Raw genomic sequence first — 20,338 nt, 5'->3', positions numbered from 1 at the left:
ACTGTTTAGAATTTATATCAATTCTCAATAGAAAATTTCAAGAAATATTTTTCATTTGTTCTTGAGAGATATTCCTATAATTCACATTGAAGACTGGGACATTAATGCAAAGTCAGAACTTTTCTACTAATGAAATAAAAATTAAAACAAAATTTGTTTCTGTGCACTTTTAGAATGCATTAACCAGGAAATGAACATTCAAAAGTGAATTTATTTAGTCTTCGAGCTGTTGTCTGATTAACCCATCAAAAAAAGGATCATGAATCTCAGAAACAATAGAAAATAACATCCTTTCTTTGCTCAGTGTTGGAGAAACCCTGTCTAAAGTTAAGGCTAATGATTTCATATTAAGGATGAACTTTCATGAAAATAAGGCTGTTATTTTTTTCTTTTTTCTTTTTTCTTTTTTCTTTTTGATTGTGACTGATGTGGCTTGAAGTCTGTTCCTAAACTTTGTTACTTGCCTTCTAGGTAAGCTTGGCAAGTTAGTTCACTTCCTTCTCTGCAAAACCTGTTTTTATTTAGCACTTCTGCAGAGAAATTTTTAATTTAAGATTTAAAAAGAGTGTTATAAGAGCATGCATTATATATGAAAGACTTAATATTGCTCACAATATGCAATTTAACTTCATGTTGAACTGACCTCCTTCAGCTGAGCAGATGACCACAATAGGGCTGAAGGGACCATCTCCTTTGTTGTTGTAAACACCAACTTTCACCTCAAAAGGAGTCAGAGGTGGTACGCTTTCATCTCTGTAGATGAATTTTGAAGCGTCTGAAGATGTCACCATTTTTTCCTTCCACCCACGCGTTCCATTGGGTCTGAAGGCTACAATATATCCGAATCCTTCTCCACTCTGAAACTCTTCTGACACTGGCTGAAAAATTAAGTTCAGAAACATACTTATGATCAGAAACTGTTTTATTAATTTAGAAAAAAGTCACAGTTGTATTATAGGATTTTACTTACTATACTTGTCCTCATAATGACAATAGCTTCCAAAGAGGAACATTCTAAGAGAGTTTCCTCAACTAATTGCCATACTTAGGTCATTGTCCTAGGACTGAATGAGCGCCTGTGCTCAGAAAAATGTTTTGTTTTATATATCCCACTTTTTGGTTAATGCTTTAACCAGTTATCTTTAAGTGGAATAGCCCCTAGCAGTGGCCTTGTTAAAAATATAGAGCAATATATTGAGAGTAACATGATGTGCATGATATGTACTATTGTGGGACTCCTTTGGGTTTTAGGTGCCAGCCTGTCTAAATTCTGTTCCAAATGAGGTGTTAAATCTTAGAGATTTAAGCCCAGGGTTCAACTTAAGGCTTAAGATGCAATGTAATAAATCTAAGTTGTTCCAATTATCAAAAAGTTTTTTAATTTTTTTTTGGTTGAAAAACCTCATTTGCTTTTCCTTCCTCAGAGCACCTGTGAAATTAGCCACCTAAATTGTGTCTCATCTGACATTAGCAGGCAGTTAGAAAAGGGATTTATCTGTTTTAGAGTCTGTGCACTGCAAAAGCTAAAACTTACGTGTCTAACTAAATGAATGGAACTTTTCACGCTAATTAGTAAATTAACAGTATCTTACATTTATTATGAAGTCAATGGACTAGTTTAGGGATTAGGTTATATTTAACAGCTGTCTGCATATTAAATATATGGGAAATGTCCAAAAATGGGTGTCTAAACTACCTCTCTTAAAATGCCCATCATAGATATACAGCTAATGGACATATGAATCAGAGCCAGGGCACAGCCAACACTGAATCCTCTCCCCTCCATATTTCAAGTGAATGTCTCATCACCTGGCACTCCACTTGCAGACAAAATTTTCTACCCATCCTTCTGAAGCTGTGCACTGCACATCCCAGAAAAAAAAAGTCATGCAAAATTAAGACAGACTTTGTAACCTCGTCTCACCCCTGGGGCTCTGGTTTCCTTTGGAAGAAAACTTTGGCCTTTGACAGAGTGTGAGTTACAGCACTCTCCAGTAGTCCCCCGACCCAGTCACCTTCGAAATGCTACAAAGACACTTAATAAGAATATCACATACTAATATATCTTATTAGGGACTGGGGTTAGGTCTGTTCACATCAGATACAGTTCTAGCCACCTGGTATTTTTGTTTGGGATTCAGCAAATTCTCTCCTCATAAGTGAGATGTTGATGTTTACCCTTATAGAGTATAAAGCAAACTGAAGTCAGCTCTGTCTCAGCTGTCTTTGGTAGCTGGTGTTGAAAAAGGCAGATGTGCCAACAGAAGGCAGTCTCTTTAGACATCCTTAAATTTGCCAGTTGAAACAAGCAGAATTTGGTGTGTCTCCTACTATCTGAATTGCTCCTCAAATTGGCATATATATGTGTGTGTGTATATATGAATTTTTTATGAATCTGGAACTGTTTATGATGAATCTCCTTAAGAAAAGTCTCTGTTGTACTGTTTTTTATGATTAGCAGAGAAAGCAACTCCCACTCCTCCAACTGCCCACTGGCATGACCATATGTCTGTGTTGCATCTTGCACCACAAATATGTTCTCAAGAGTCTCTTTAGTTTCATATTTTTATTCAACAACTAAAAATAATTATTTCTTAATTGAAGTTTAAAAAAATTTACATGGCTTTTCTTCTCTTCTCTTAGCTATTATTTCATCTGGTGTTTGCATAAGTTCCAGAAAAATCAAATAAACCCAAACTGTAGATCAGGAAGAAAAGCCTGATGAATTAGTAGAACTTTGGAGCAGATGCCATAATGTGCTCTACTCAAACCTCATGAAAATGAACAGTACTTTGGAATTTTAGAACATATTTAAGAGCAGTGTTTTGTGTTCATGTGTTGACAAGATTTGTTGTAAGGAAAACCCAGTAGAGTACTCTTTACTTTGTCCTTGAAGAAGTTAACATTAAACAAAACCTGTAAACAGAAAAGTCCCTTACCTCCCATGCTATTACTAATTCATGTCGCCTTCCACTTCTGCCGCTTACATTAGCTGGAGGTGTCTTTGGAACTGTGTGCAAAAAGGAAAAACAAAACGAAACAAACCAGAATATCCAAGTTATTGAAGTTTTCCCCACAGTAATAAGTTTCTGCAGAAGACATGAGGCTGTTAAATCAGAACAGAAGTAAAAACATAGCACTCTGTATTAAAGAAAATTTGCTCAAGCTTCATTTCAGAGAATTGCACACACAAGCTAGAAAACTCAAAGCATACGCTGAGAATAAAAATAATATTGGAATACAAAATTGCTTAAGCATGAGGTCTTCTGCAGATTGGTAAAAATTTCAATGTACAGATCACATAAGAGATAAAACAGGAATGATCTTGTTAATGTTTATCATTTTTTAGCAAACAACTTGAAATGCCAGGAAATCTGACATTTTTCAGATTTCAGGTGAAATCTTAGGACATAATTAGTAATGTCTCTATTGTATTTCAGGTAGTTAGTGATTTAGAATGTTTTAATTACTGTAAATCTATTTTTCACTGCTCTACCAGGGAGCCAATTTTCAGAAATTTTAAAGCAACCAACCTTAAACATCCCTCATTGTTTCTTAAAAAATGCTGGAAGCAGTATTACCCACAGTTCTTGAAAAATTGAGCTCATAATTATAGTTTAATAAACATGAGCAGCTGATGAAATTCTTTAAAGTAAATTATAACTATCATCACCATTTTGATTTGGATTATCATATTTTGAAAAACCAGAAATGTAAATTGTTCCTTTGGAATTGTATAATTTCTTTTTCCTTGTTTAGTACCTCTAATGAAACTCCTCAAATGGCCAATGTCTTGAGTTTATTTACTGTGAGGAGGTAATACTTGCATTCTGTATTTGATTAAATATGTCCTAAGATATAAACTTTTTCTTTTCTTCTTTACAGCAGTACATAGGTCATTGGAAGAAATGTACTGTAAGACTTTAAGTGTTTAGGCCTTATTGCATGTTGTTTAGCTTATTTACTGAGTAGCACTGTGCCTTTGAACTATACAAAATAAAATGCATTTAAATAAATGTACACCATCCTCTTTGTTTCCTCTGTTGGTCACTGATAGCTTAAGTCACTGAAAATGCAGTTTTTATTAGATCCTGTCAGCCCACCTAAGACTTCAGAATTCATTTGTGTAGTCCGTCCTTCCTTCCTTCCTTCCTTCCTTCCTTCCTGCCTGCCTGCCTGCCTTCCCACCTTCCTTCCCTCCCTCTCTTTGACATGGCAAAAACATAATGAATTTTTTCTTTCAGAAACAGAATTTCCCTCTGGCTTTAAAAAAGGAATGGAAAGAATACAATCAGTGTGCAACACTGGGCCGAATGTTCTAGCACGAAAGATGCAGATGAAGACTCATCTGACAATTAACATCCAAAAATTATGATGCCATCTCTAATTGAGCATATTTAAACCTTGTTTAGCACACATTTTTCTCTTGCCTTTCTGAGGTATTTTTGGGTAAATTACAGAGACAAATTAAGTTTTTATGTAGGTGCCTGCCACATTAGAAATGAGAGGGTATGCTGTACTCCTTTGAAGCATCCAACATGATGGACTTATTTAACCTGCAGCATCCTCTTTCTAGAGTTTTCTTGTTAACAACATTGCAGACTGTGGCCCTATTTAAATGAATAAACGTTAAAAGAATAAAACTGTCAAAACGATGAATTTCTTTTGCACCAAACTAAAATGTACACTCACACAGTGAAACTCTTTCAAATGAATAACCATTAAAAGAATAAATGTGTCAAAAGAATAAATTTCCTCTGCACTGCAGCAAAGCACGGTATACACAGTTAGAAGGAGACAGTTTGAAATGAGTAACTATTAAGTGAAGAAAACTATTAAAAGAAAACATTTTTGCCAGGCACCAAGGCTGTACATCAGCCATGCTTTCAGCAGCACCACCTTTACATCAGTGTTATATCTGAATTTACTCACTCATGGCCTAAGTTTATTGCCACGCAATTAATGATTTCCCAATCTTTATGCTGTTAATTCCCAGCAGTGACACTCATGGAGTTGCACTTGCACCAAATATACAAATATGATGGCTAAACTTGGCTCCTGGAAACAGGGTATGTGTGCCTGAGGAACAAGGACATTAAGACCTCTTTTTTCAAAACTGAGAAGTTTGGTATTGTTTCTTCTGAATAAATACACCCCAGCTCTTTGCTGTGTTAGTATTCAACATCTCATTGAACTGCAAGATGAGAAAATGTCACCTGCTGGAAACCAGATTACTCCTTGGCTTAAGACTGATCTTTAGGTTCATAAATGGTGACTATGCTTAGCTGGATCATATGTCTAATTCTGATCAACACCTTCTCATTAGCCCCTTTGCTACCTGTTCTCACTTGTCTCCTGTTTTATCCTTGGACTGTAAGCTCTTTGGGATCAAGTCACCTCTTCTTTCTTTCCTTTTTTTCTTTTCTGAGCCACTGGTAAAGTTGGAAGTTAAAAGGCAGGTCTCTCCATCATTCTGGTAATGTGAACAACAAATAGCACTAAGAACAGTGTGTCTGAAAGACATGGTGACTAGCTGCAGTTCACAGTAAAAAACAGGCTGGATGCTGGCACAGGTTGATGTTAAAACCTCCACTTAATGCAAACAAACAGAAATCTTGGAATGAACCTGCCAGGAGTTTGATTCAAATGCAAACAGCAGGATGTTTTCCATTTTCGTGAAATTACTGTGATATGCTGGAAATGAAAGTAAAATTAAACTCTATTAAAACTTATCTCCTCTAAACCAAGCAAAAAACCCATTAACATTTTCTCTAAGAACAGGTACGGAGAATGTAGCCTTCAGCAGTCCTACAAAGCATTTGAAAAGATACTTCAGATATAAAGGAAGAAAAGGTGATATGGAAGGATAAACTTACACATGAAGCCGTGGCCAATTGTTTAATAATTCATGCATATCTTATCATTACAAGCTGAATATGGATGAAAAGCTGAGTTTTAATTTACGACAAAAGATATGCACAGAATTGCTGTTACTGAGGGTTTTATGTATGGGAACAGTGGTTATAGAGTGCTGAAAAGTGCTGACAGTGTCACCTGTGTATTTTAAACCTATATTTAAGTGTAAAACATTTTAATGGAGCAGTTTTTGAAATGGTGGGTAATAGCATAGCTATGAAATGACAAATATGTGGGGTAGATGTTCACTTTTCTTCCAGACTTCCACTGTGTCCAGCATTTTAAAAATTGCTCTGTAATTTAGGGTGATTTAATTAGATCTTAAAACTTCTTTTTCTTCAGTTTTCATGGCTGATGGATTATCTGTGGGGTTTTTTTTTAGTTTAGTATTTTTTAAATTTTTTAAATGAAAATGGTGGACTGCAAAGATGAGCTGATTCAAATATTTTTGGTACTTTGGGCAAAATATTAATACTTATTAAATATTTCATTTTGACATTATAAAAAATGAAGCATATCAATTTGATTTTGAAAAAATGTATAATTTTTATTTTGCTTCGGTTTTTAAAAATAGAAAAATTAAAACTAGAAAGACAGAAGAGAGAGAGTATTTCAGCTTGAGTTGACAGAGATTTTTAATTTTAATCCAAAATTATTATTTTAGTTCTAATTTGCAAAAGAAAATAAATCAGCATTTTGTTTAAAAGCAGTTTTGCACTCTGTGCTTTTACATCAGTGAGTAGAACTAAAAAAAGGATTTAAACTATCTGTAGATTCCTTTCCTAATAAAAAGGAAAAGAAAATGTCACACTGAACATGGAAAAGCTGAAAGTACTTGTAAGCCAGTTCATGCTCTTTTTAACATTCCAGTCTTGTAAATAAATTTTTAAAAATGTTATTGAATGAATAGTTAATAATTTTAAAGTGTTTTTCTGGTTTTTGTTTTGGTTTGTTTGTTTTTTTTCCCCAAGGAAATGTCTAGTGGATTATTTAAATTGTGTGTGTTTTGTTTATTACGAAGAGAAAATACAGATTCTTAATTTTGTAGTCTGTCTTAATTTTTGGGCAGAATAAAAGTATTTAGCAGCCAAAATTATAATTTATTACAATTAAGTATAATTGATTGCATTGTTACAGTAGAAATCTGTATCTAGATTTAGTCCCTATCCTTTAACAGGGAATAAATGAGAGAAAAGGAGGTCAAAGAGAAGACTCTTACTAACCTAGTGTTTTTAGACTGAGATGCTTACCTGAGTTGCACAAATATACAGTTTTCTCAAAAGCAATTGAGACCAGATTCCCAAATCCCAATTCCATACTTAATTCACAAGGTCTTTATTACTCACATGAATCCTGTATTCTTTAAGATATTTTCCACATGGATATTTTTTGAATAAATTCTGAAACTTTTGTCAAACAAAGAAAAATTAAGGAAAATATTGATATTGCTACACTTTTTTGGAGATAAATTAGACTTGGCTTTAGTCCTTAAGAAATGACTTGTACCTTTGCTCAAGGTACAGTTGCTGTTACTTATTTTAAAGCTTTTTATAACTTAAGATACCTATGTAGTTTTAAAAACAACACTTTTTAGCTGTAGAAAAGGTATGAGTGGAGGAAGGAGGGCTTGTCACCAGCTTGGCAGAACTTCTTCATGTGAGACCAAAGCTATAGCACATTCAGTTTTTTCTCCTCACTTGCTTTCCATTCACCTTCTATAGCTATGCATTTGTGTGTGTGTATCTCTATATATCTCCTGCAGTACACATCTAGGAAACAGGGGGTTGTTAAGTGAAAACCCTTTTACTCTGTGAAAGACCAGCCATCAAGTTGTCACCCTCCCAGAATAACAAGTCACGTGTCATCTGTTCAGGAATGAAATGTGCAACATGCCAGCATCTCAGAAGTGGATGACACACATATTTGACTACTGGAAAACAAGGATGCCTCTACTGGTCTCAGCATCTGAAATGTTGTTCTAATTTCCTCTGTATTATTAATGTTTATAATTAAGTAGGAGATTGAATTCAGTGCTATTCACTGACAAGAGGGTCATATGTGATTGCAGGACTCTGCCTGAATAGTCTCCAAATCACCACCTATAGCACTGAAATCTGAGTGCAGTGCCATACATACATGCTAAGGGACAAATGCAGGTGCTTTTCTGTTACATCTTCTACTAACACACACATTTGGATTCCTTGTCAATATTAGTTTGAGCCTACAATTCAATGTCTAAGTAGCTTCCAGTCAATGATTACAGACTACTTTCTCCTTTTGTTTTTCTTCATGGAAAAGCGCGTTTTCTGCAAAGACATTAGTAGACCATGCCATTATCTGCAAATATCCCAGATAGAGGAGGTTATCCATTTTTGTTTTTCCTAGTGCAAAAATAATTATGATTATGGGAAAAGCTGGAACTTCTTTTATACAAATCATAAATAAAACAGTACCCCCAACAACAAAAAACCCCCTGAAAATAAAGCCAGTCTAAAATGCACAACTTTCCTGGGACAGAGACATTTCTTGTTTTGCTGTGAGAATAAGGGCAACTTAATGGAACATAAGGACTTATTAAAAATAAAGCCAGTGTACAGTCTGCTACTAATAGAGTGCATTCCATTGTTACCTCATAAAATCAAGTTTGCATGCATGATTAGCAGGTTAAACTTTGATTCTACTCAATTTCCCTCTCTCCATGTTTCCCCATGAATAGATAATATAATTGATGCTTTGCCCCCAGGCTTCAAATGCCCCGACTGTCTTAGTGGAATGCCAGACATGTTTAAATTCATGTTATTGGCTCTTTGCACCTTGTGGACCTGTAAAATATGTATCAAGGCTAGAACTGACAGAAATGCAGCAGCTGGCTGTAAGCTAGATGTGCCAGAAAATTGTGGTGTTATCTGTTCCAATGGAAGTAGCAATGAAAAGCAATCATGTTAACTAAATATGAGCTAAGTAACAAGATTAGAGTTTAATTAAAAAAAATAAAGCAAGTGGAAACCTGATTATTATTCTGTCGGTTTCCTTACACCATCTGAATTATTATTTTCATAGGTTTTTTTTAGATAATGGACTAATATAAGGCATTGTTACTATCCTGGGTAAGAAGTGATAAAATAAGTGAGGAGTGGGGATAAAAAAAGACTTTAGTCTCCAGTCAAATTTTCTTGTGCCATTAAACTACAGATGCAGATTTCCATTTAAGTGTAAAATAATGGAACCAGAATCACACATTTGCTGCCCCTGTGAGTGGTCTACACAGCTACCATTCAGCCTGATGGATCTCAACTCTTACCTGAATAGGTGTCACAGTCACTTTCTCAGCTAGGAGATGGATATTTCTGGATTTCCTCCCAGTGCAGGGGCAACCTGCCTGTTTGCACTTGTGGGCCATATCTACCATCAGTGCAAATAGCCAAGTTGCTCTATCTGGGTCATGAGTAGAGGCTCATGCCATGTTCTTTCTAAAATACGATGTTCTTTAACATAAATGTCCTTTAAGAATTGAGAACTGTGATATTAGAACTGGGCATCATGCTAATGGGCAGTTTCTCTTGAAGCTTTCAGATAAAAAAATCAGTAATAGAGTTATTGTGAAAAATAATGGATCAATGGGTTCACTATTATAGGCAATGATATGCTAATTTGAAAACCCATATGAAAACTGTTGTAAGCGAATGAAAACTATTACTGGTTTCCTCTCTCTTTGGCATCTGAAAACTATACCAAGTGTGATAATTCCCAAAATCAGTGAAAGGCCTTTCAAAATACAGAGGCAACAGGCTCTGAACTTCAGGAATATCTGAAGTTCAGGAAAAACTGACTGTCTGAATGAAACAGATCATGAAGACTCTGACACTTCAAGAGTACCAAACATATTATAAGCAGTATGCCATTTTTCAAGTAATGGTATGTGCAACAGTTAGGGGTTTCTTTATTTATTTGGTTCTTTATTTAAAGCAGGATCCATTGTGTTATTGCTCCAATTTAACAACTCTGTTCAGATTCTAACAATTCGGAAAGTTTTTCCTTGTTTTAACTTTTCTCACCTCCTCTATAGAATAAAAAATGGAGGCTGCATCCATCTTTTTTATTAGCCATCCCACCCTAAAACCCCAAACCATTTGCAACTGAAATGGAAACTGAACCTTTTCTTGAAGAAAGGTCTTTTGAAATTAGGGCAATAGCAACAGACTTCTGCTGTGCCCTATTAGGCAGGCACACTGAATAAATTCAGCTCCTGTTTCTTTGAAATACTGGCACCTGTCTGGATTTCCATGCCGTGCTACAAACCACACTTTTCTAACATGACATTTGTGCAGCTGTAACTGGTAGAAAAAAAGGTATTCCTACCTGGGAATATGAAAGTGCAAGTAAGAATCTGTTACGGTCTTTTTCCTATTTGAATGAATATGTTACTGATTTATTATTCAAGAAGACCTGCATTATTACTAGTTGCAGTGTTGTTTTTCAGGAGAAGCCCCATGTGCTGGAATTCAGATTATTGTTTCTTGAGTTAAAGACTCTGTTCTTTATGATAGCAATAACAGCAGAATGTTACCCAGAAATGAATACCAAGCACTGGATGAAAATTCATCACACACTGCACGCTTTGTCTTTTCCCACAATTTTTTTTTTGCTGATCAGTCTTATGATTTATCAATTTATTTTTACAGCAGTAAAGTTGTGAAGAATAGTGAAAATGAATATGCATGAAGAAGAATTTCACTTGAGTTGTAAGAATATGTTTTAGCAAATAGAGTTTGTTGAACATTGGGAAAGAAGAAGAAAGAGCTTAAAAACATGACAGCTGGATGAAATCTAACATTTTCAAATTTCAGTTTGTCAGAAGAACTTTAGCTCATGGTTTAGCTACTCCTGGTCGATTAAAATACTGAACCATCCTTGTAAAAAAAGGGAAAATATTCCTCAGTCTGAAAGAGCATAATACCAGGTGTGCAACCTATTACAGGATAAACTTTTTCCAGAATGTTTTTGTCCTTTCTGATATGTATCATCCGAATAAATAGAAAAGTTGTTCAAACATTAGGGTCCAGAAGAATTTGTAATGCCAATGAAATACAGTACAGAAAATTAAGGAAAGAATAATGGTAGTGATAAAAGGGAGGTTTCTTTTTAAATAATTTCAGATGAAAGTACCTTGTGCTTCTTATTTCATTTTCATTTCCTCCTTTTCTTAATGGAACAAAGTATGGAGCATCTGAAGCTTCTGCTATCAAGGTATTGAGTTTCACACTGTGGGGAGCTTGAAGGTGAGGGGGAGAGTTTGAAAGGAAGCATCTTTCAACATGCATGAATGGGAATCAAATCACCTCAGTGCTGTTCTGTGATTGTACAGTGAAATTTAGTATCAGCTAGCAACTACACAGTTATTTAAAGTAGAAAAACATAAATATTACAACTGCAGATAGGTTTGTTAGACTTCATCTGAAATAGGGCATCCACTTTTGAGTGCCACAATGTGAAAAACATTGATCAACTAGTACAAATTCAGGGGGAGGCCACTGGGGTGGGGGAGTGGCTGGAGAACTTGCCTTGTGAGGAGAGGCTGGGGAAGCTAGGCTTGTTCAGCCCGGACCAGAGATGGCCTTGCGGGGACCTAACAGCAGCTCCCAGTGCCTGTGGGGAGGTCACTGAGGAGGAAGGCATGAGGTGTTCACAGTGGTGCAATAAGCTACTTGAAAATTATTCAGCTGATGAAACATCAAAACACAAAGTAATCTGTCTAGGCATCCTAAGTAGCAAAGAAGAATGAAGAATAATCTGAAAGTGTTGTCACATGTAGTTCTCATCTGAGGCTCTGTCCGAATCCTATCTCTATCTCTTTCTGCTTCTTAAATATGTCTTTCTAAGTACCTAGGTATTTTTCTCCATTCCTAGTTCTTCTTTATCTCCCATCATTCTGCCCAAGTTATTGTCAATGATTCCAAATCTTATGAGTCCATTGTAACTTTCAAGATACCCAAATAGGATATTTTGATTTCATGTCCCCCACAGTATCATTCTAATTAGAAATACAATGAAATTTATTAAAAGGTAGTAACCGTTCATTGTAGAGTGTGCAGGACATAGAAACACTTAGAATACAAGGTATTTTAAATTAAGCAGCTTTTTATGACTTCCGATTCTTGCTGAAAAAATTCCATGCACTGTCTTGAGAGAAGTTATGAAAAATATGGGGGAAGATATGGCTTAGGTGAAGTTGTTTGAAGAGACTGAGATGCATTCCATTGTTGTTTGAAGAGACTGAGATGCAGCCTAATTTAAGAGCAGCAGAAGTCTATCAGAGAGAAGGCAGGAATAGCTTAAGTGTAAGATGAAAAGTGAGGCAGCTCAGATGGAGTAGAAGAGCAAGGAATAGTTTTATTTGAAGTTTCTGTAAGTTAGACAATATTCCTGTAATTAAAACTGTCTCCCCACTTCAAAGAATATCACCCTGGAACAGAGGATGACTGGACACACAGATGTGTACCAGTGAACAGAGATCCTGTCTATTGTTATATTAGAGCAGCTCTTGTTTCTGATAGTGCTGTAAAAGTAACTTTTTTATCCTTTCCTTACCTGCTTCATTGGTTCTGATCACTCTCGATGGTGCACTTGGGTCTCCAGTCCCAATTTTATTGGTTGCTACTACTCTGAACTCATACTCCACCCAAGGGTTCAGTTCCACAGCCATAGCAGACTCCATGTCACCACTTATGAGGTCTGGAACTGCAGAGAGAAAGAAATGTACAGGTCACTCAGAAATATGAAGCTGACCTGCAGCATCTCAATAGAAAGCGGACTTTGTGATATAACATGGTCATTAGAAATGACCGACAGCAAGGATCTAATATGTCAGAAATCGTAGCTAGGTTTTTGGCACTGTAGTATTCCTGAAAAGACACAGCTAGAAGGATTTAGGGGAGAGCTTTCTGCTTATTCACAGATGCATCATGGCAGGAGTCTTTGTGCTGTCCTTTCAGAGCTGTTGCTAAGTAACACAAAAGGAATAAAAAAAGAAAAAAAAAAATCAGTGCTTTTAATTTGCCATTGTTTTCTTAAGAGTATCTGTTCCTGTAGTTGCCAGTGGTTATTACTGTTATGATCAGGAGTTTTGAACAGTCTACTTGTGTTGTTTGAAAGTTTTTCTCACCTGTTTTTACGGTCTGCCAGCCAAGAGAAAATGGACTGCGTGCTTGCAGGTTGTAGAGGGAGATAGGGCTGTGATTGTCTGCCCCAGGACTCCAGGAGAGTGTTGCTGTTGTGTCTGTAATTTCCTCCACTATTACAACCCCTGGGGGACCAGGAGGACCTAGAAATAAAGTGGAATAATCAAACAGACTACACCATCATTGTGGATGTGCAGCAATAACACAGGAGATGCATTCTGTGGGGACCCAGTGGAGTTCAATATCCATGAAATATGAGAGTTAAGATACACAGTACTACATCATGGAGATACCTCATTTCCACGATTTCTGATGGTAAGCTGTGATTGTTGCTATTCATTAGCTGCTGTGTGAGTGAACATCAATTAACTTGTCAGAGTGACAGCAGAAGAACCAGAAATAGAAACAGATTAAAAAACACCTGCAAAACTCCATTATAATTGTTCTGAACCTAAAATTACAGGAAAAAAAGAGGAACCTTAAGAAGCATCCAGGCTAGACTGAACAGTCACAATCACATCTTCTCTTTGTATGAGGCTTGTCAGCGGGAAAGAGAGCTAGTAAGCAAAATGAAGCACAGGAGAATGTGCATCATGAAGAGCAGTAATATTACTAATACCTGAATCAAGAACACAGCATTCCTCCTTGTTCTCAAATTCACTCATTCAGAGAACCTGCCTGGATTCCTGCTGGAAGTCCCACTGTCTGGTTGAAAGCCACTAAAACTAAAATAAAAACCCAAACCTAAATATTTCAAAAGCTGAAAATTACAAGGGGACCATTAAAAACAAAAAAAAAATTCCATGAAAACTTCTTAATTTGAAAAATAGAGGATTATTTTTTCCATTTAGCTGCTCTAAATGAGAATATGCTAATCACCATTTGTATAGGCCATGTGACTGCTGCAATAAGTGAGGTCTCTGGTAACAAACATGACTTTGCAAAGAAAATGTGTCTCTGACGTCCCACTCCCACCCATAGTTTTCTTATTTAATTCTTCTTGATAATTGATATGGCTGGTGTTTGAAAACATTGTCCATTTATGCTTTCCAAACTAAATTGGAGGCAAGTTTGTTCTGGCTCAGCATTCTCCTCCATAGCTGTTTTTAGCAGATGTTTTGGGGAAAATATGTGTCTCTGTCATGTACACATGCAAAACAAACCTATTTCTTGTGATTTCTTATACTTAAAAGCTTATATAAGTCCTGGAGGAGAGAACTTGATACTTCCATAAGATATTCATATTATTAATACCTAAAATTTTTATGAAAAATATGTATTTTTTTTGGTCATCCAAGGCCCTTCTAATTGTTTTCCATCCTCTTGCTATTGAAGGCTGATGTTTTTCTTCTGCTCCTACAAAGATGGAGGACTGTGAAATCAGAGATGTGCTAATGGACACTTCCTACCAAAATGGAACTGCAGGAAGGGTGGTGATGGAAACAAAACTTCATTAATAGAAAGCCATTGCTGGTACACTTTTGATGGAGCCCAGTGCTGTTTGAAGGTCTCATGAGCTGTAGTGGAGTAGGACCTTTGAAAACCTCCATTCCTTGGAACTGTGGTGAGTGGTGTGGTCCCACTTGCTGAAATGTCAGAGCTCAGCACCTGCAGATCAAGGTGGCAAACACAGGGATCTGGTGCCTTCATTTGAAGAGGAAGTTGCAGCAGTATTTCTGCACTACAGGCTTCAGAATTTTTATATTTTAGTGCTATTTCATGCAATCAAATCTTTTACTGGCTAGGTTTCTTAGTCCAAGAGTAGAAACAAATTTATCTGAACATCAAAGGCTAAAAAACCCCATTAACAGAAGTATTTGTATATACTGTGATTTTTTGTCATTTGCAGCTGCAAACAGCTTTATGTTTCTTCTGATATGCCTTCAACTAAAACATGGTTACATGAACTATGACAGCACTAGGATCAGAATTTTGCAATAGTTGGACTCAATATCTTCAGAGTGAAAGAAATGTTGAATCCTATAAATGAGAGAGCTATTCCCTTGCCTCTATTTGCAATGATCTACAAGCAACCAATTGACATTAAAGTGTTGGAAATACATGGCATTTAGAAGTAATAACAACAAGAAAGAGAAGCAAATGTTTGAAATTCAGGAGATTCAATTCAGTAAACCTTAGTGCTATGGATATATGATGGAAGAATATTGTCTTCACAACACACTGCAGTCTTCACAGGAGCTCAGGATATGACTCTGGGCCATAGGAGGAGCAAGGTTTTCCACTTTCATGGGCAATGAGCAGCTTCATTACAGGGAATCTCTCCTCTTCCCTTGCTCTGCCCACTCACCAGGCTTGACTTTGCTGTTGTCAGTGGCTTTCATCAAGCCGCAAACAGTGACTGGAATAAGATGGAAGTGCCTTCCATTGGACACCTTGCAGCTCTTGGCCTTCTGGAGTCCCACTTCATTTGCAGTGGAAATGTCTTGCTTTTCTTCCTTGAAGGAAACATGGCAGTACTACATGTTCTCTGCACTCCTGCCTTCCTGCCAAGTGCTTTCTGTTCTTTGCTGGGGAGCGCCAGGTCAGATCTTTGTCTCAGAACAGAAAGTCCTGGGGCTAATTTAATAAAATAGGGTGATTCTTCAATCTTCATCCTCTACTGTTTCAGGCTATCTGTTGATGTAGGAAAATATTAGTGAAATTTTTATTTGTAGCCATGAGGGAAAGTTTAGAGGAAAGCTGGGGTTTTGATACAATCATATGCTTTTACTGGGTTGGAGCCCTAGACCATAATGGTCCCAAGCACAAAAAAATTATAGGGAAATACTTTAGTATATTTCCTTTATGACAGTATTTCTCCCATGCACTCTGAATATTGTTAAAGAGTTTCTAGCCACTATATTGTAACAAAAGAACATGGACATTGCTTATATTAAAGGACATAAAATAATATTTATGCATACATCCCCAGCTAAATTCTCAATATATTTTGTTGTCAGAGTTCTCTCATGTTTTTTAAATGTTTTAAATGCGTTCCTAGGCATGACAATGTGTCATTATGCTTTTGGAGATGTGTGCTCTTACAGTCTGCAGGGTGACTGCTAAAAAGCATTTCAGTTTCCAACAGCAGGCATTCTTGAAAGTGGATTAATAAAGGACAAAAGCCTCAGTGATGACAAACCTATGACAGTTAGCCAGGACACGAGTGTTATGCAGATGTCACTCATTTTTGTAGAAATCTCATTAAATTTGGTGCTTGGATGTAATCATTCATGGTGTCAGTCAGATGGCTAATGCAGAAAGGCTTTTCTCCCAAGGGCTATGTTATTGCTCAGCATCTCTAAAACAATTTTTTAGCTGAGAATAGCCAATTGAGGAAAAAATGCATGGTCTGTTCAAATGCTTATCTGGAAACTACACAGAAAATGGCTGGTCATAAATGCACTATAGTTCAGTCGACCTTCATGAAGAAGACATTTGGGGCTGTGATAGGCTCTTATACAACTCTGGGAGCACTGGGAACCCACTGACAAGGATATTAGTCAGTTATCTCCTTTCAGAGCAATTCCATGGATTGATACTTCATTTCAGGACATGCATGAATGCATTTTGGCAAATTTGTTTTATGTACCTTTTTATGGTTGGAATGAGAGGTCGTTAGATTGCTTGCCACGATACAATGTTAATGTGAGAATTCTTGAAAAACAATTACCAATAATAGCTGTAGTCATTCAGTGAGGCAGTGCCCTTTCCTGTGAATCCCGGGATATGCCCTGATTTACTCCACTGCTGCCTGGCCAGGAGAATTCCTATTTTTACCAAACAGCTAAGAAGCCTGCTATGTAGCAGTTCACAAACAGATTTCTTGACCTGAAGAGTTTTGCTTTATGAATGACAAGGTGCACTGGCTTGTCATCAAGAAGATGAGAGGTCAAGAAAAAGAGCATAAGAAAGTGGCAGTAACTACAGAATTTGGGAAAAGTCACATAAAATGGCTGCATAAAACAGGAGCTTGGCTGTTGCAGTATAAATTCCTTTGCTGTACCCAGCAATGACAGACGATGTGTTCGCACATGGTGGAGGGGATGATGGAAAGAAATTTGGATGTATAGTAGATGCTAGAGAAACTCTGGTGTTAGTGGATATATCCATAACCCCAGTCCCTCCATGCGTGGTTTCTATAAGGTACATAAGGGATGTGGGCAGAAGGAGAGATTATAACCCAGTCAGTGTCAGGGAAAACAGGAAAGTTAGGCTCAGGGTTGGCATGTAAGAAAGAGAAGAAATTGATTGACTATTTCAGCCTGAATAGTGTCAACTAATTTCAGGGATGAGGGTCAAGAGAAATCCCTGGTGTCCTGCCTGAGTCCTTTAGTGGTACCAATGTCATGTTGTGTCCCTTTGCCCTGATGACTTTTCTGCCCTGTGAAAACCTAAAAATAATGACTTGGAACGAGACAACCTTGAGAGCTGCTGATTTTTGTGAGCTCAGATTCCAGACTGCAGTCCAGAACCTCTGAGCTGGATTTTTGTGCAGCAGTAGTTGTTGATACAAATGTATGGTCAGCACAGGGAACTAGAATTTCATCTAAGGTGTAAAAGCACAAGTAGCCTATGAATTGATCATGGATGATATTGCTAGCAGGTCCCAAATAGAGTAAGAGACTGAGTTTTGGAAATGTCCCTTTCTTTGGTATGGCCTGCTGACTACCTTTAGTGCTGTAGGGCATCCCTTGCCAGCTGTCCCAGCCCTGGTCCATGCTGTTTCCTTCACTCCCTGCAGTCCTACTCTGGGCACCAGCACTCGAAGGCTTCATGTGTCTCTTTCAGGAACTGAGTTAATAAACATCATCACATCTGATCTCTAATTTTATATTTGCTTCTAGGCACTTTTTGACTGAAGTAAGTCCATACCTATAAGTCGATGCTTGTTAAAAAGCTTCTTAGAACAAAGAATCATTTTGAAACTCTTGAAAAAAAAGCTTTTTAAAGATATGAATATACTTCCCTTTCATATCATTAAATTTTAAAAAAAAGAAGTCCTATTAAAAGATCAAGTTGCTGGAAATGTGTTGAAGTCTGTGGGCTGAAGGGCTGATTCTCCATCTACAGTAATATACTATCTTCCAATGTTATAAATGTGTCAGATGATACGCTGAAGAGGGCCAAAGTGCAGATCTGAACTCTAGCCCTGATCCTATCTGCTCTTATGTTGGCAGACAGACCCCATCATAATTCCAGCCCTGTGAAGTTATGACTTTTCCAGCCAGTGCTTTGGCACAATTCATGGATTACTGTGGGCTGGGGCAAATCCTAACAGGCAGTTTGCCATGCCCATCCTGAGGGCGGTGGGACTAGGAATGTAACTGTGTGAATGGGAACTCTGCTGTACCCACTGGCCTCAGGGAACAGTTCGGTATTATGGACAATTCTGTGAGTCCAAATAATGGGGTCTGTGCTCAGGGCATCTTCCTGGCCTTTGCTACAGCTCAAATGTAATTTCAAGGACCAGCAAGAAGCTGCTGACCTTGTTTACGTTCCATTTAATAATGTGTTTGGAAGCCTTTAAACCCAAGTACTTGTCTTTAAGTTTTATTGGCAATACCTCAACAGAAAGGAGCAGGGTGGTCAACCTAACCAGCAGTTCCTGTGTTATATTTGCTCCGGGTCACTGGAGTTCAGAGGAAACATTACTTCTCAAAAAATAAAGTGTAATAGTTTATTTGTTGCTTAGATTGCTAGTTTTGCCAGTCTATAAGATGAATAGCTTTAACCTTTTTATTTTATTTTTAGACCACAAAATGTGTACTCAAACCACAGATTGTAGTCACAAAGGCTTTCATCCCTTCACACTACAGGATTGTGCTCTGCTTCATTTCAAGGTCTTACAGCTTGCAGGTAGCTGTTTGATCTCAATGCTCATTTAACTTACGCTAGGCATGCACAGTGAATTTGGTTAGCTCTCAGGGCACAGTCTTAAAACACATGTTATATATTGTAGAAGGAAGCTGATTTTCATCTCAATTTTAAAGAAGCTTTCTGCCATGTTTGGTTGGGTTTTTTTTTTTTGGTTTTTTTTTTGTTTGTTTGTTTTTTTTGTTTTTTTGTTTTTTTGGTTTTTTTTTTTTTTTTTTTAATAATATTTGTACTGGTCAAAGGATTTTAATTAGCTCTGTGTATGCTAATAAGTTTCCAAGGGTATACAGCATTGATGCAGAGAATTAAAAGGACTGGACTTTATTTTTTTCCCTTAGAAAATCACAATGTCAATTGACATCCATAACAATAGAAAACACAATTTGAGCAGAAGAAGTGAAAAGATAATAAAAGCGAACAACAGTGAGTAAACTATTGCTAAAATACCCAGAAAATAACAGGCATCTAAATCTACTAAAATCATTAAATGTACAGGAACGAGATAGAACTGTAAACAAAGTTAATTGTATGCTTAGAGAGCACAGGTCTATTTGTAATATAACTGACACCAATACAACAATACATTATTTCCCCTAAACTATACTTTATAATAGATATAAAAATATAAATATAAAAATATTTTATAAAGTACTCTTATGATAATTATGAAATCATGGAATCTTTGAGGTTGGAAAAGACCTATAAGATCCCGGAGTCCAATCATTAACTTAGGCCCATTATGTTCACCACCAATTCCACATCTGCACACCTTTTGAACACTTCCATGGTTGGTGATTCCACCAATTCCCTGGGAAGCATATTCCAATGCCTTACTACTCTTTCAGGGAAGAAATTTTTCCTAATATGTAATCTAAAGCTCTCCAGGTGCAACTTGAGTCCATTTTCTCTCATCCTGATGCTTGTTACGTGGGAGAAGGGACTGACCCCTGCCTCACTACAGCCTTTTTCCAGGTAGTTGTAGAGAGTGATATCTATATATCTATCTCTATCTCTGTATCCACCTATCTATCTATCTAAAAATATATAAATTGTTGAAGGGACTAGATGTGCTGAAATGATCCTTTATATGAACACTGATAAATAAAAGGAATCAAGAATAAATAATTTCTATGCATTTTATTTATTTGAAATCTTTTTTGTTTTAGAAGATGACACATGTCATTAGTTAGCACCTCACATTCAAAACTTGAGCAAACTTGCCTGGCTACTGCATTGCTGTTCCCTGGAAGAGACCTAAATGTCATCTTCTTAGCCACACTCTCTCAGGCTTAGTTACCTTGTACTGTCAATATCACTACCTTTACACTCTTTACATTGCAGAAATTCAAACACTGAGTAAGTAATTT

The 20,338-nt window shown here is 36.8% G+C and overlaps 1 protein-coding gene across 8 annotated transcripts in view; it reads right to left on the bottom strand.

The window, feature by feature from the left end:
• CNTN5 (contactin 5) overlaps window positions 1-20,338 on the bottom strand; it is a 620,272-nt gene that overhangs the window by 25,078 nt on the left and 574,856 nt on the right. For 7 of the 8 annotated variants that reach the window (XM_032099222.1, XM_032099223.1, XM_032099228.1 and 4 more), the window contains 4 exons: window positions 13,079-13,237; window positions 12,505-12,654; window positions 2,940-3,010; window positions 644-878 (listed from right to left, as the gene is read on the bottom strand). In XM_032099222.1, coding sequence (XP_031955113.1) covers window positions 644-878; window positions 2,940-3,010; window positions 12,505-12,654; window positions 13,079-13,237 — 615 coding nt within the window. The remainder of the gene's footprint in view (window positions 1-643; window positions 879-2,939; window positions 3,011-12,504; window positions 12,655-13,078; window positions 13,238-20,338) is intronic. The other variant, XM_032099227.1, reaches the window with a different exon arrangement.

Source organism: Corvus moneduloides, chromosome 2, assembly GCF_009650955.1.
Source record: "Corvus moneduloides isolate bCorMon1 chromosome 2, bCorMon1.pri, whole genome shotgun sequence".
Taxonomy (NCBI): domain Eukaryota; kingdom Metazoa; phylum Chordata; class Aves; order Passeriformes; family Corvidae; genus Corvus; species Corvus moneduloides.
This window is presented reverse-complemented; position numbering and strand designations above follow the sequence as displayed.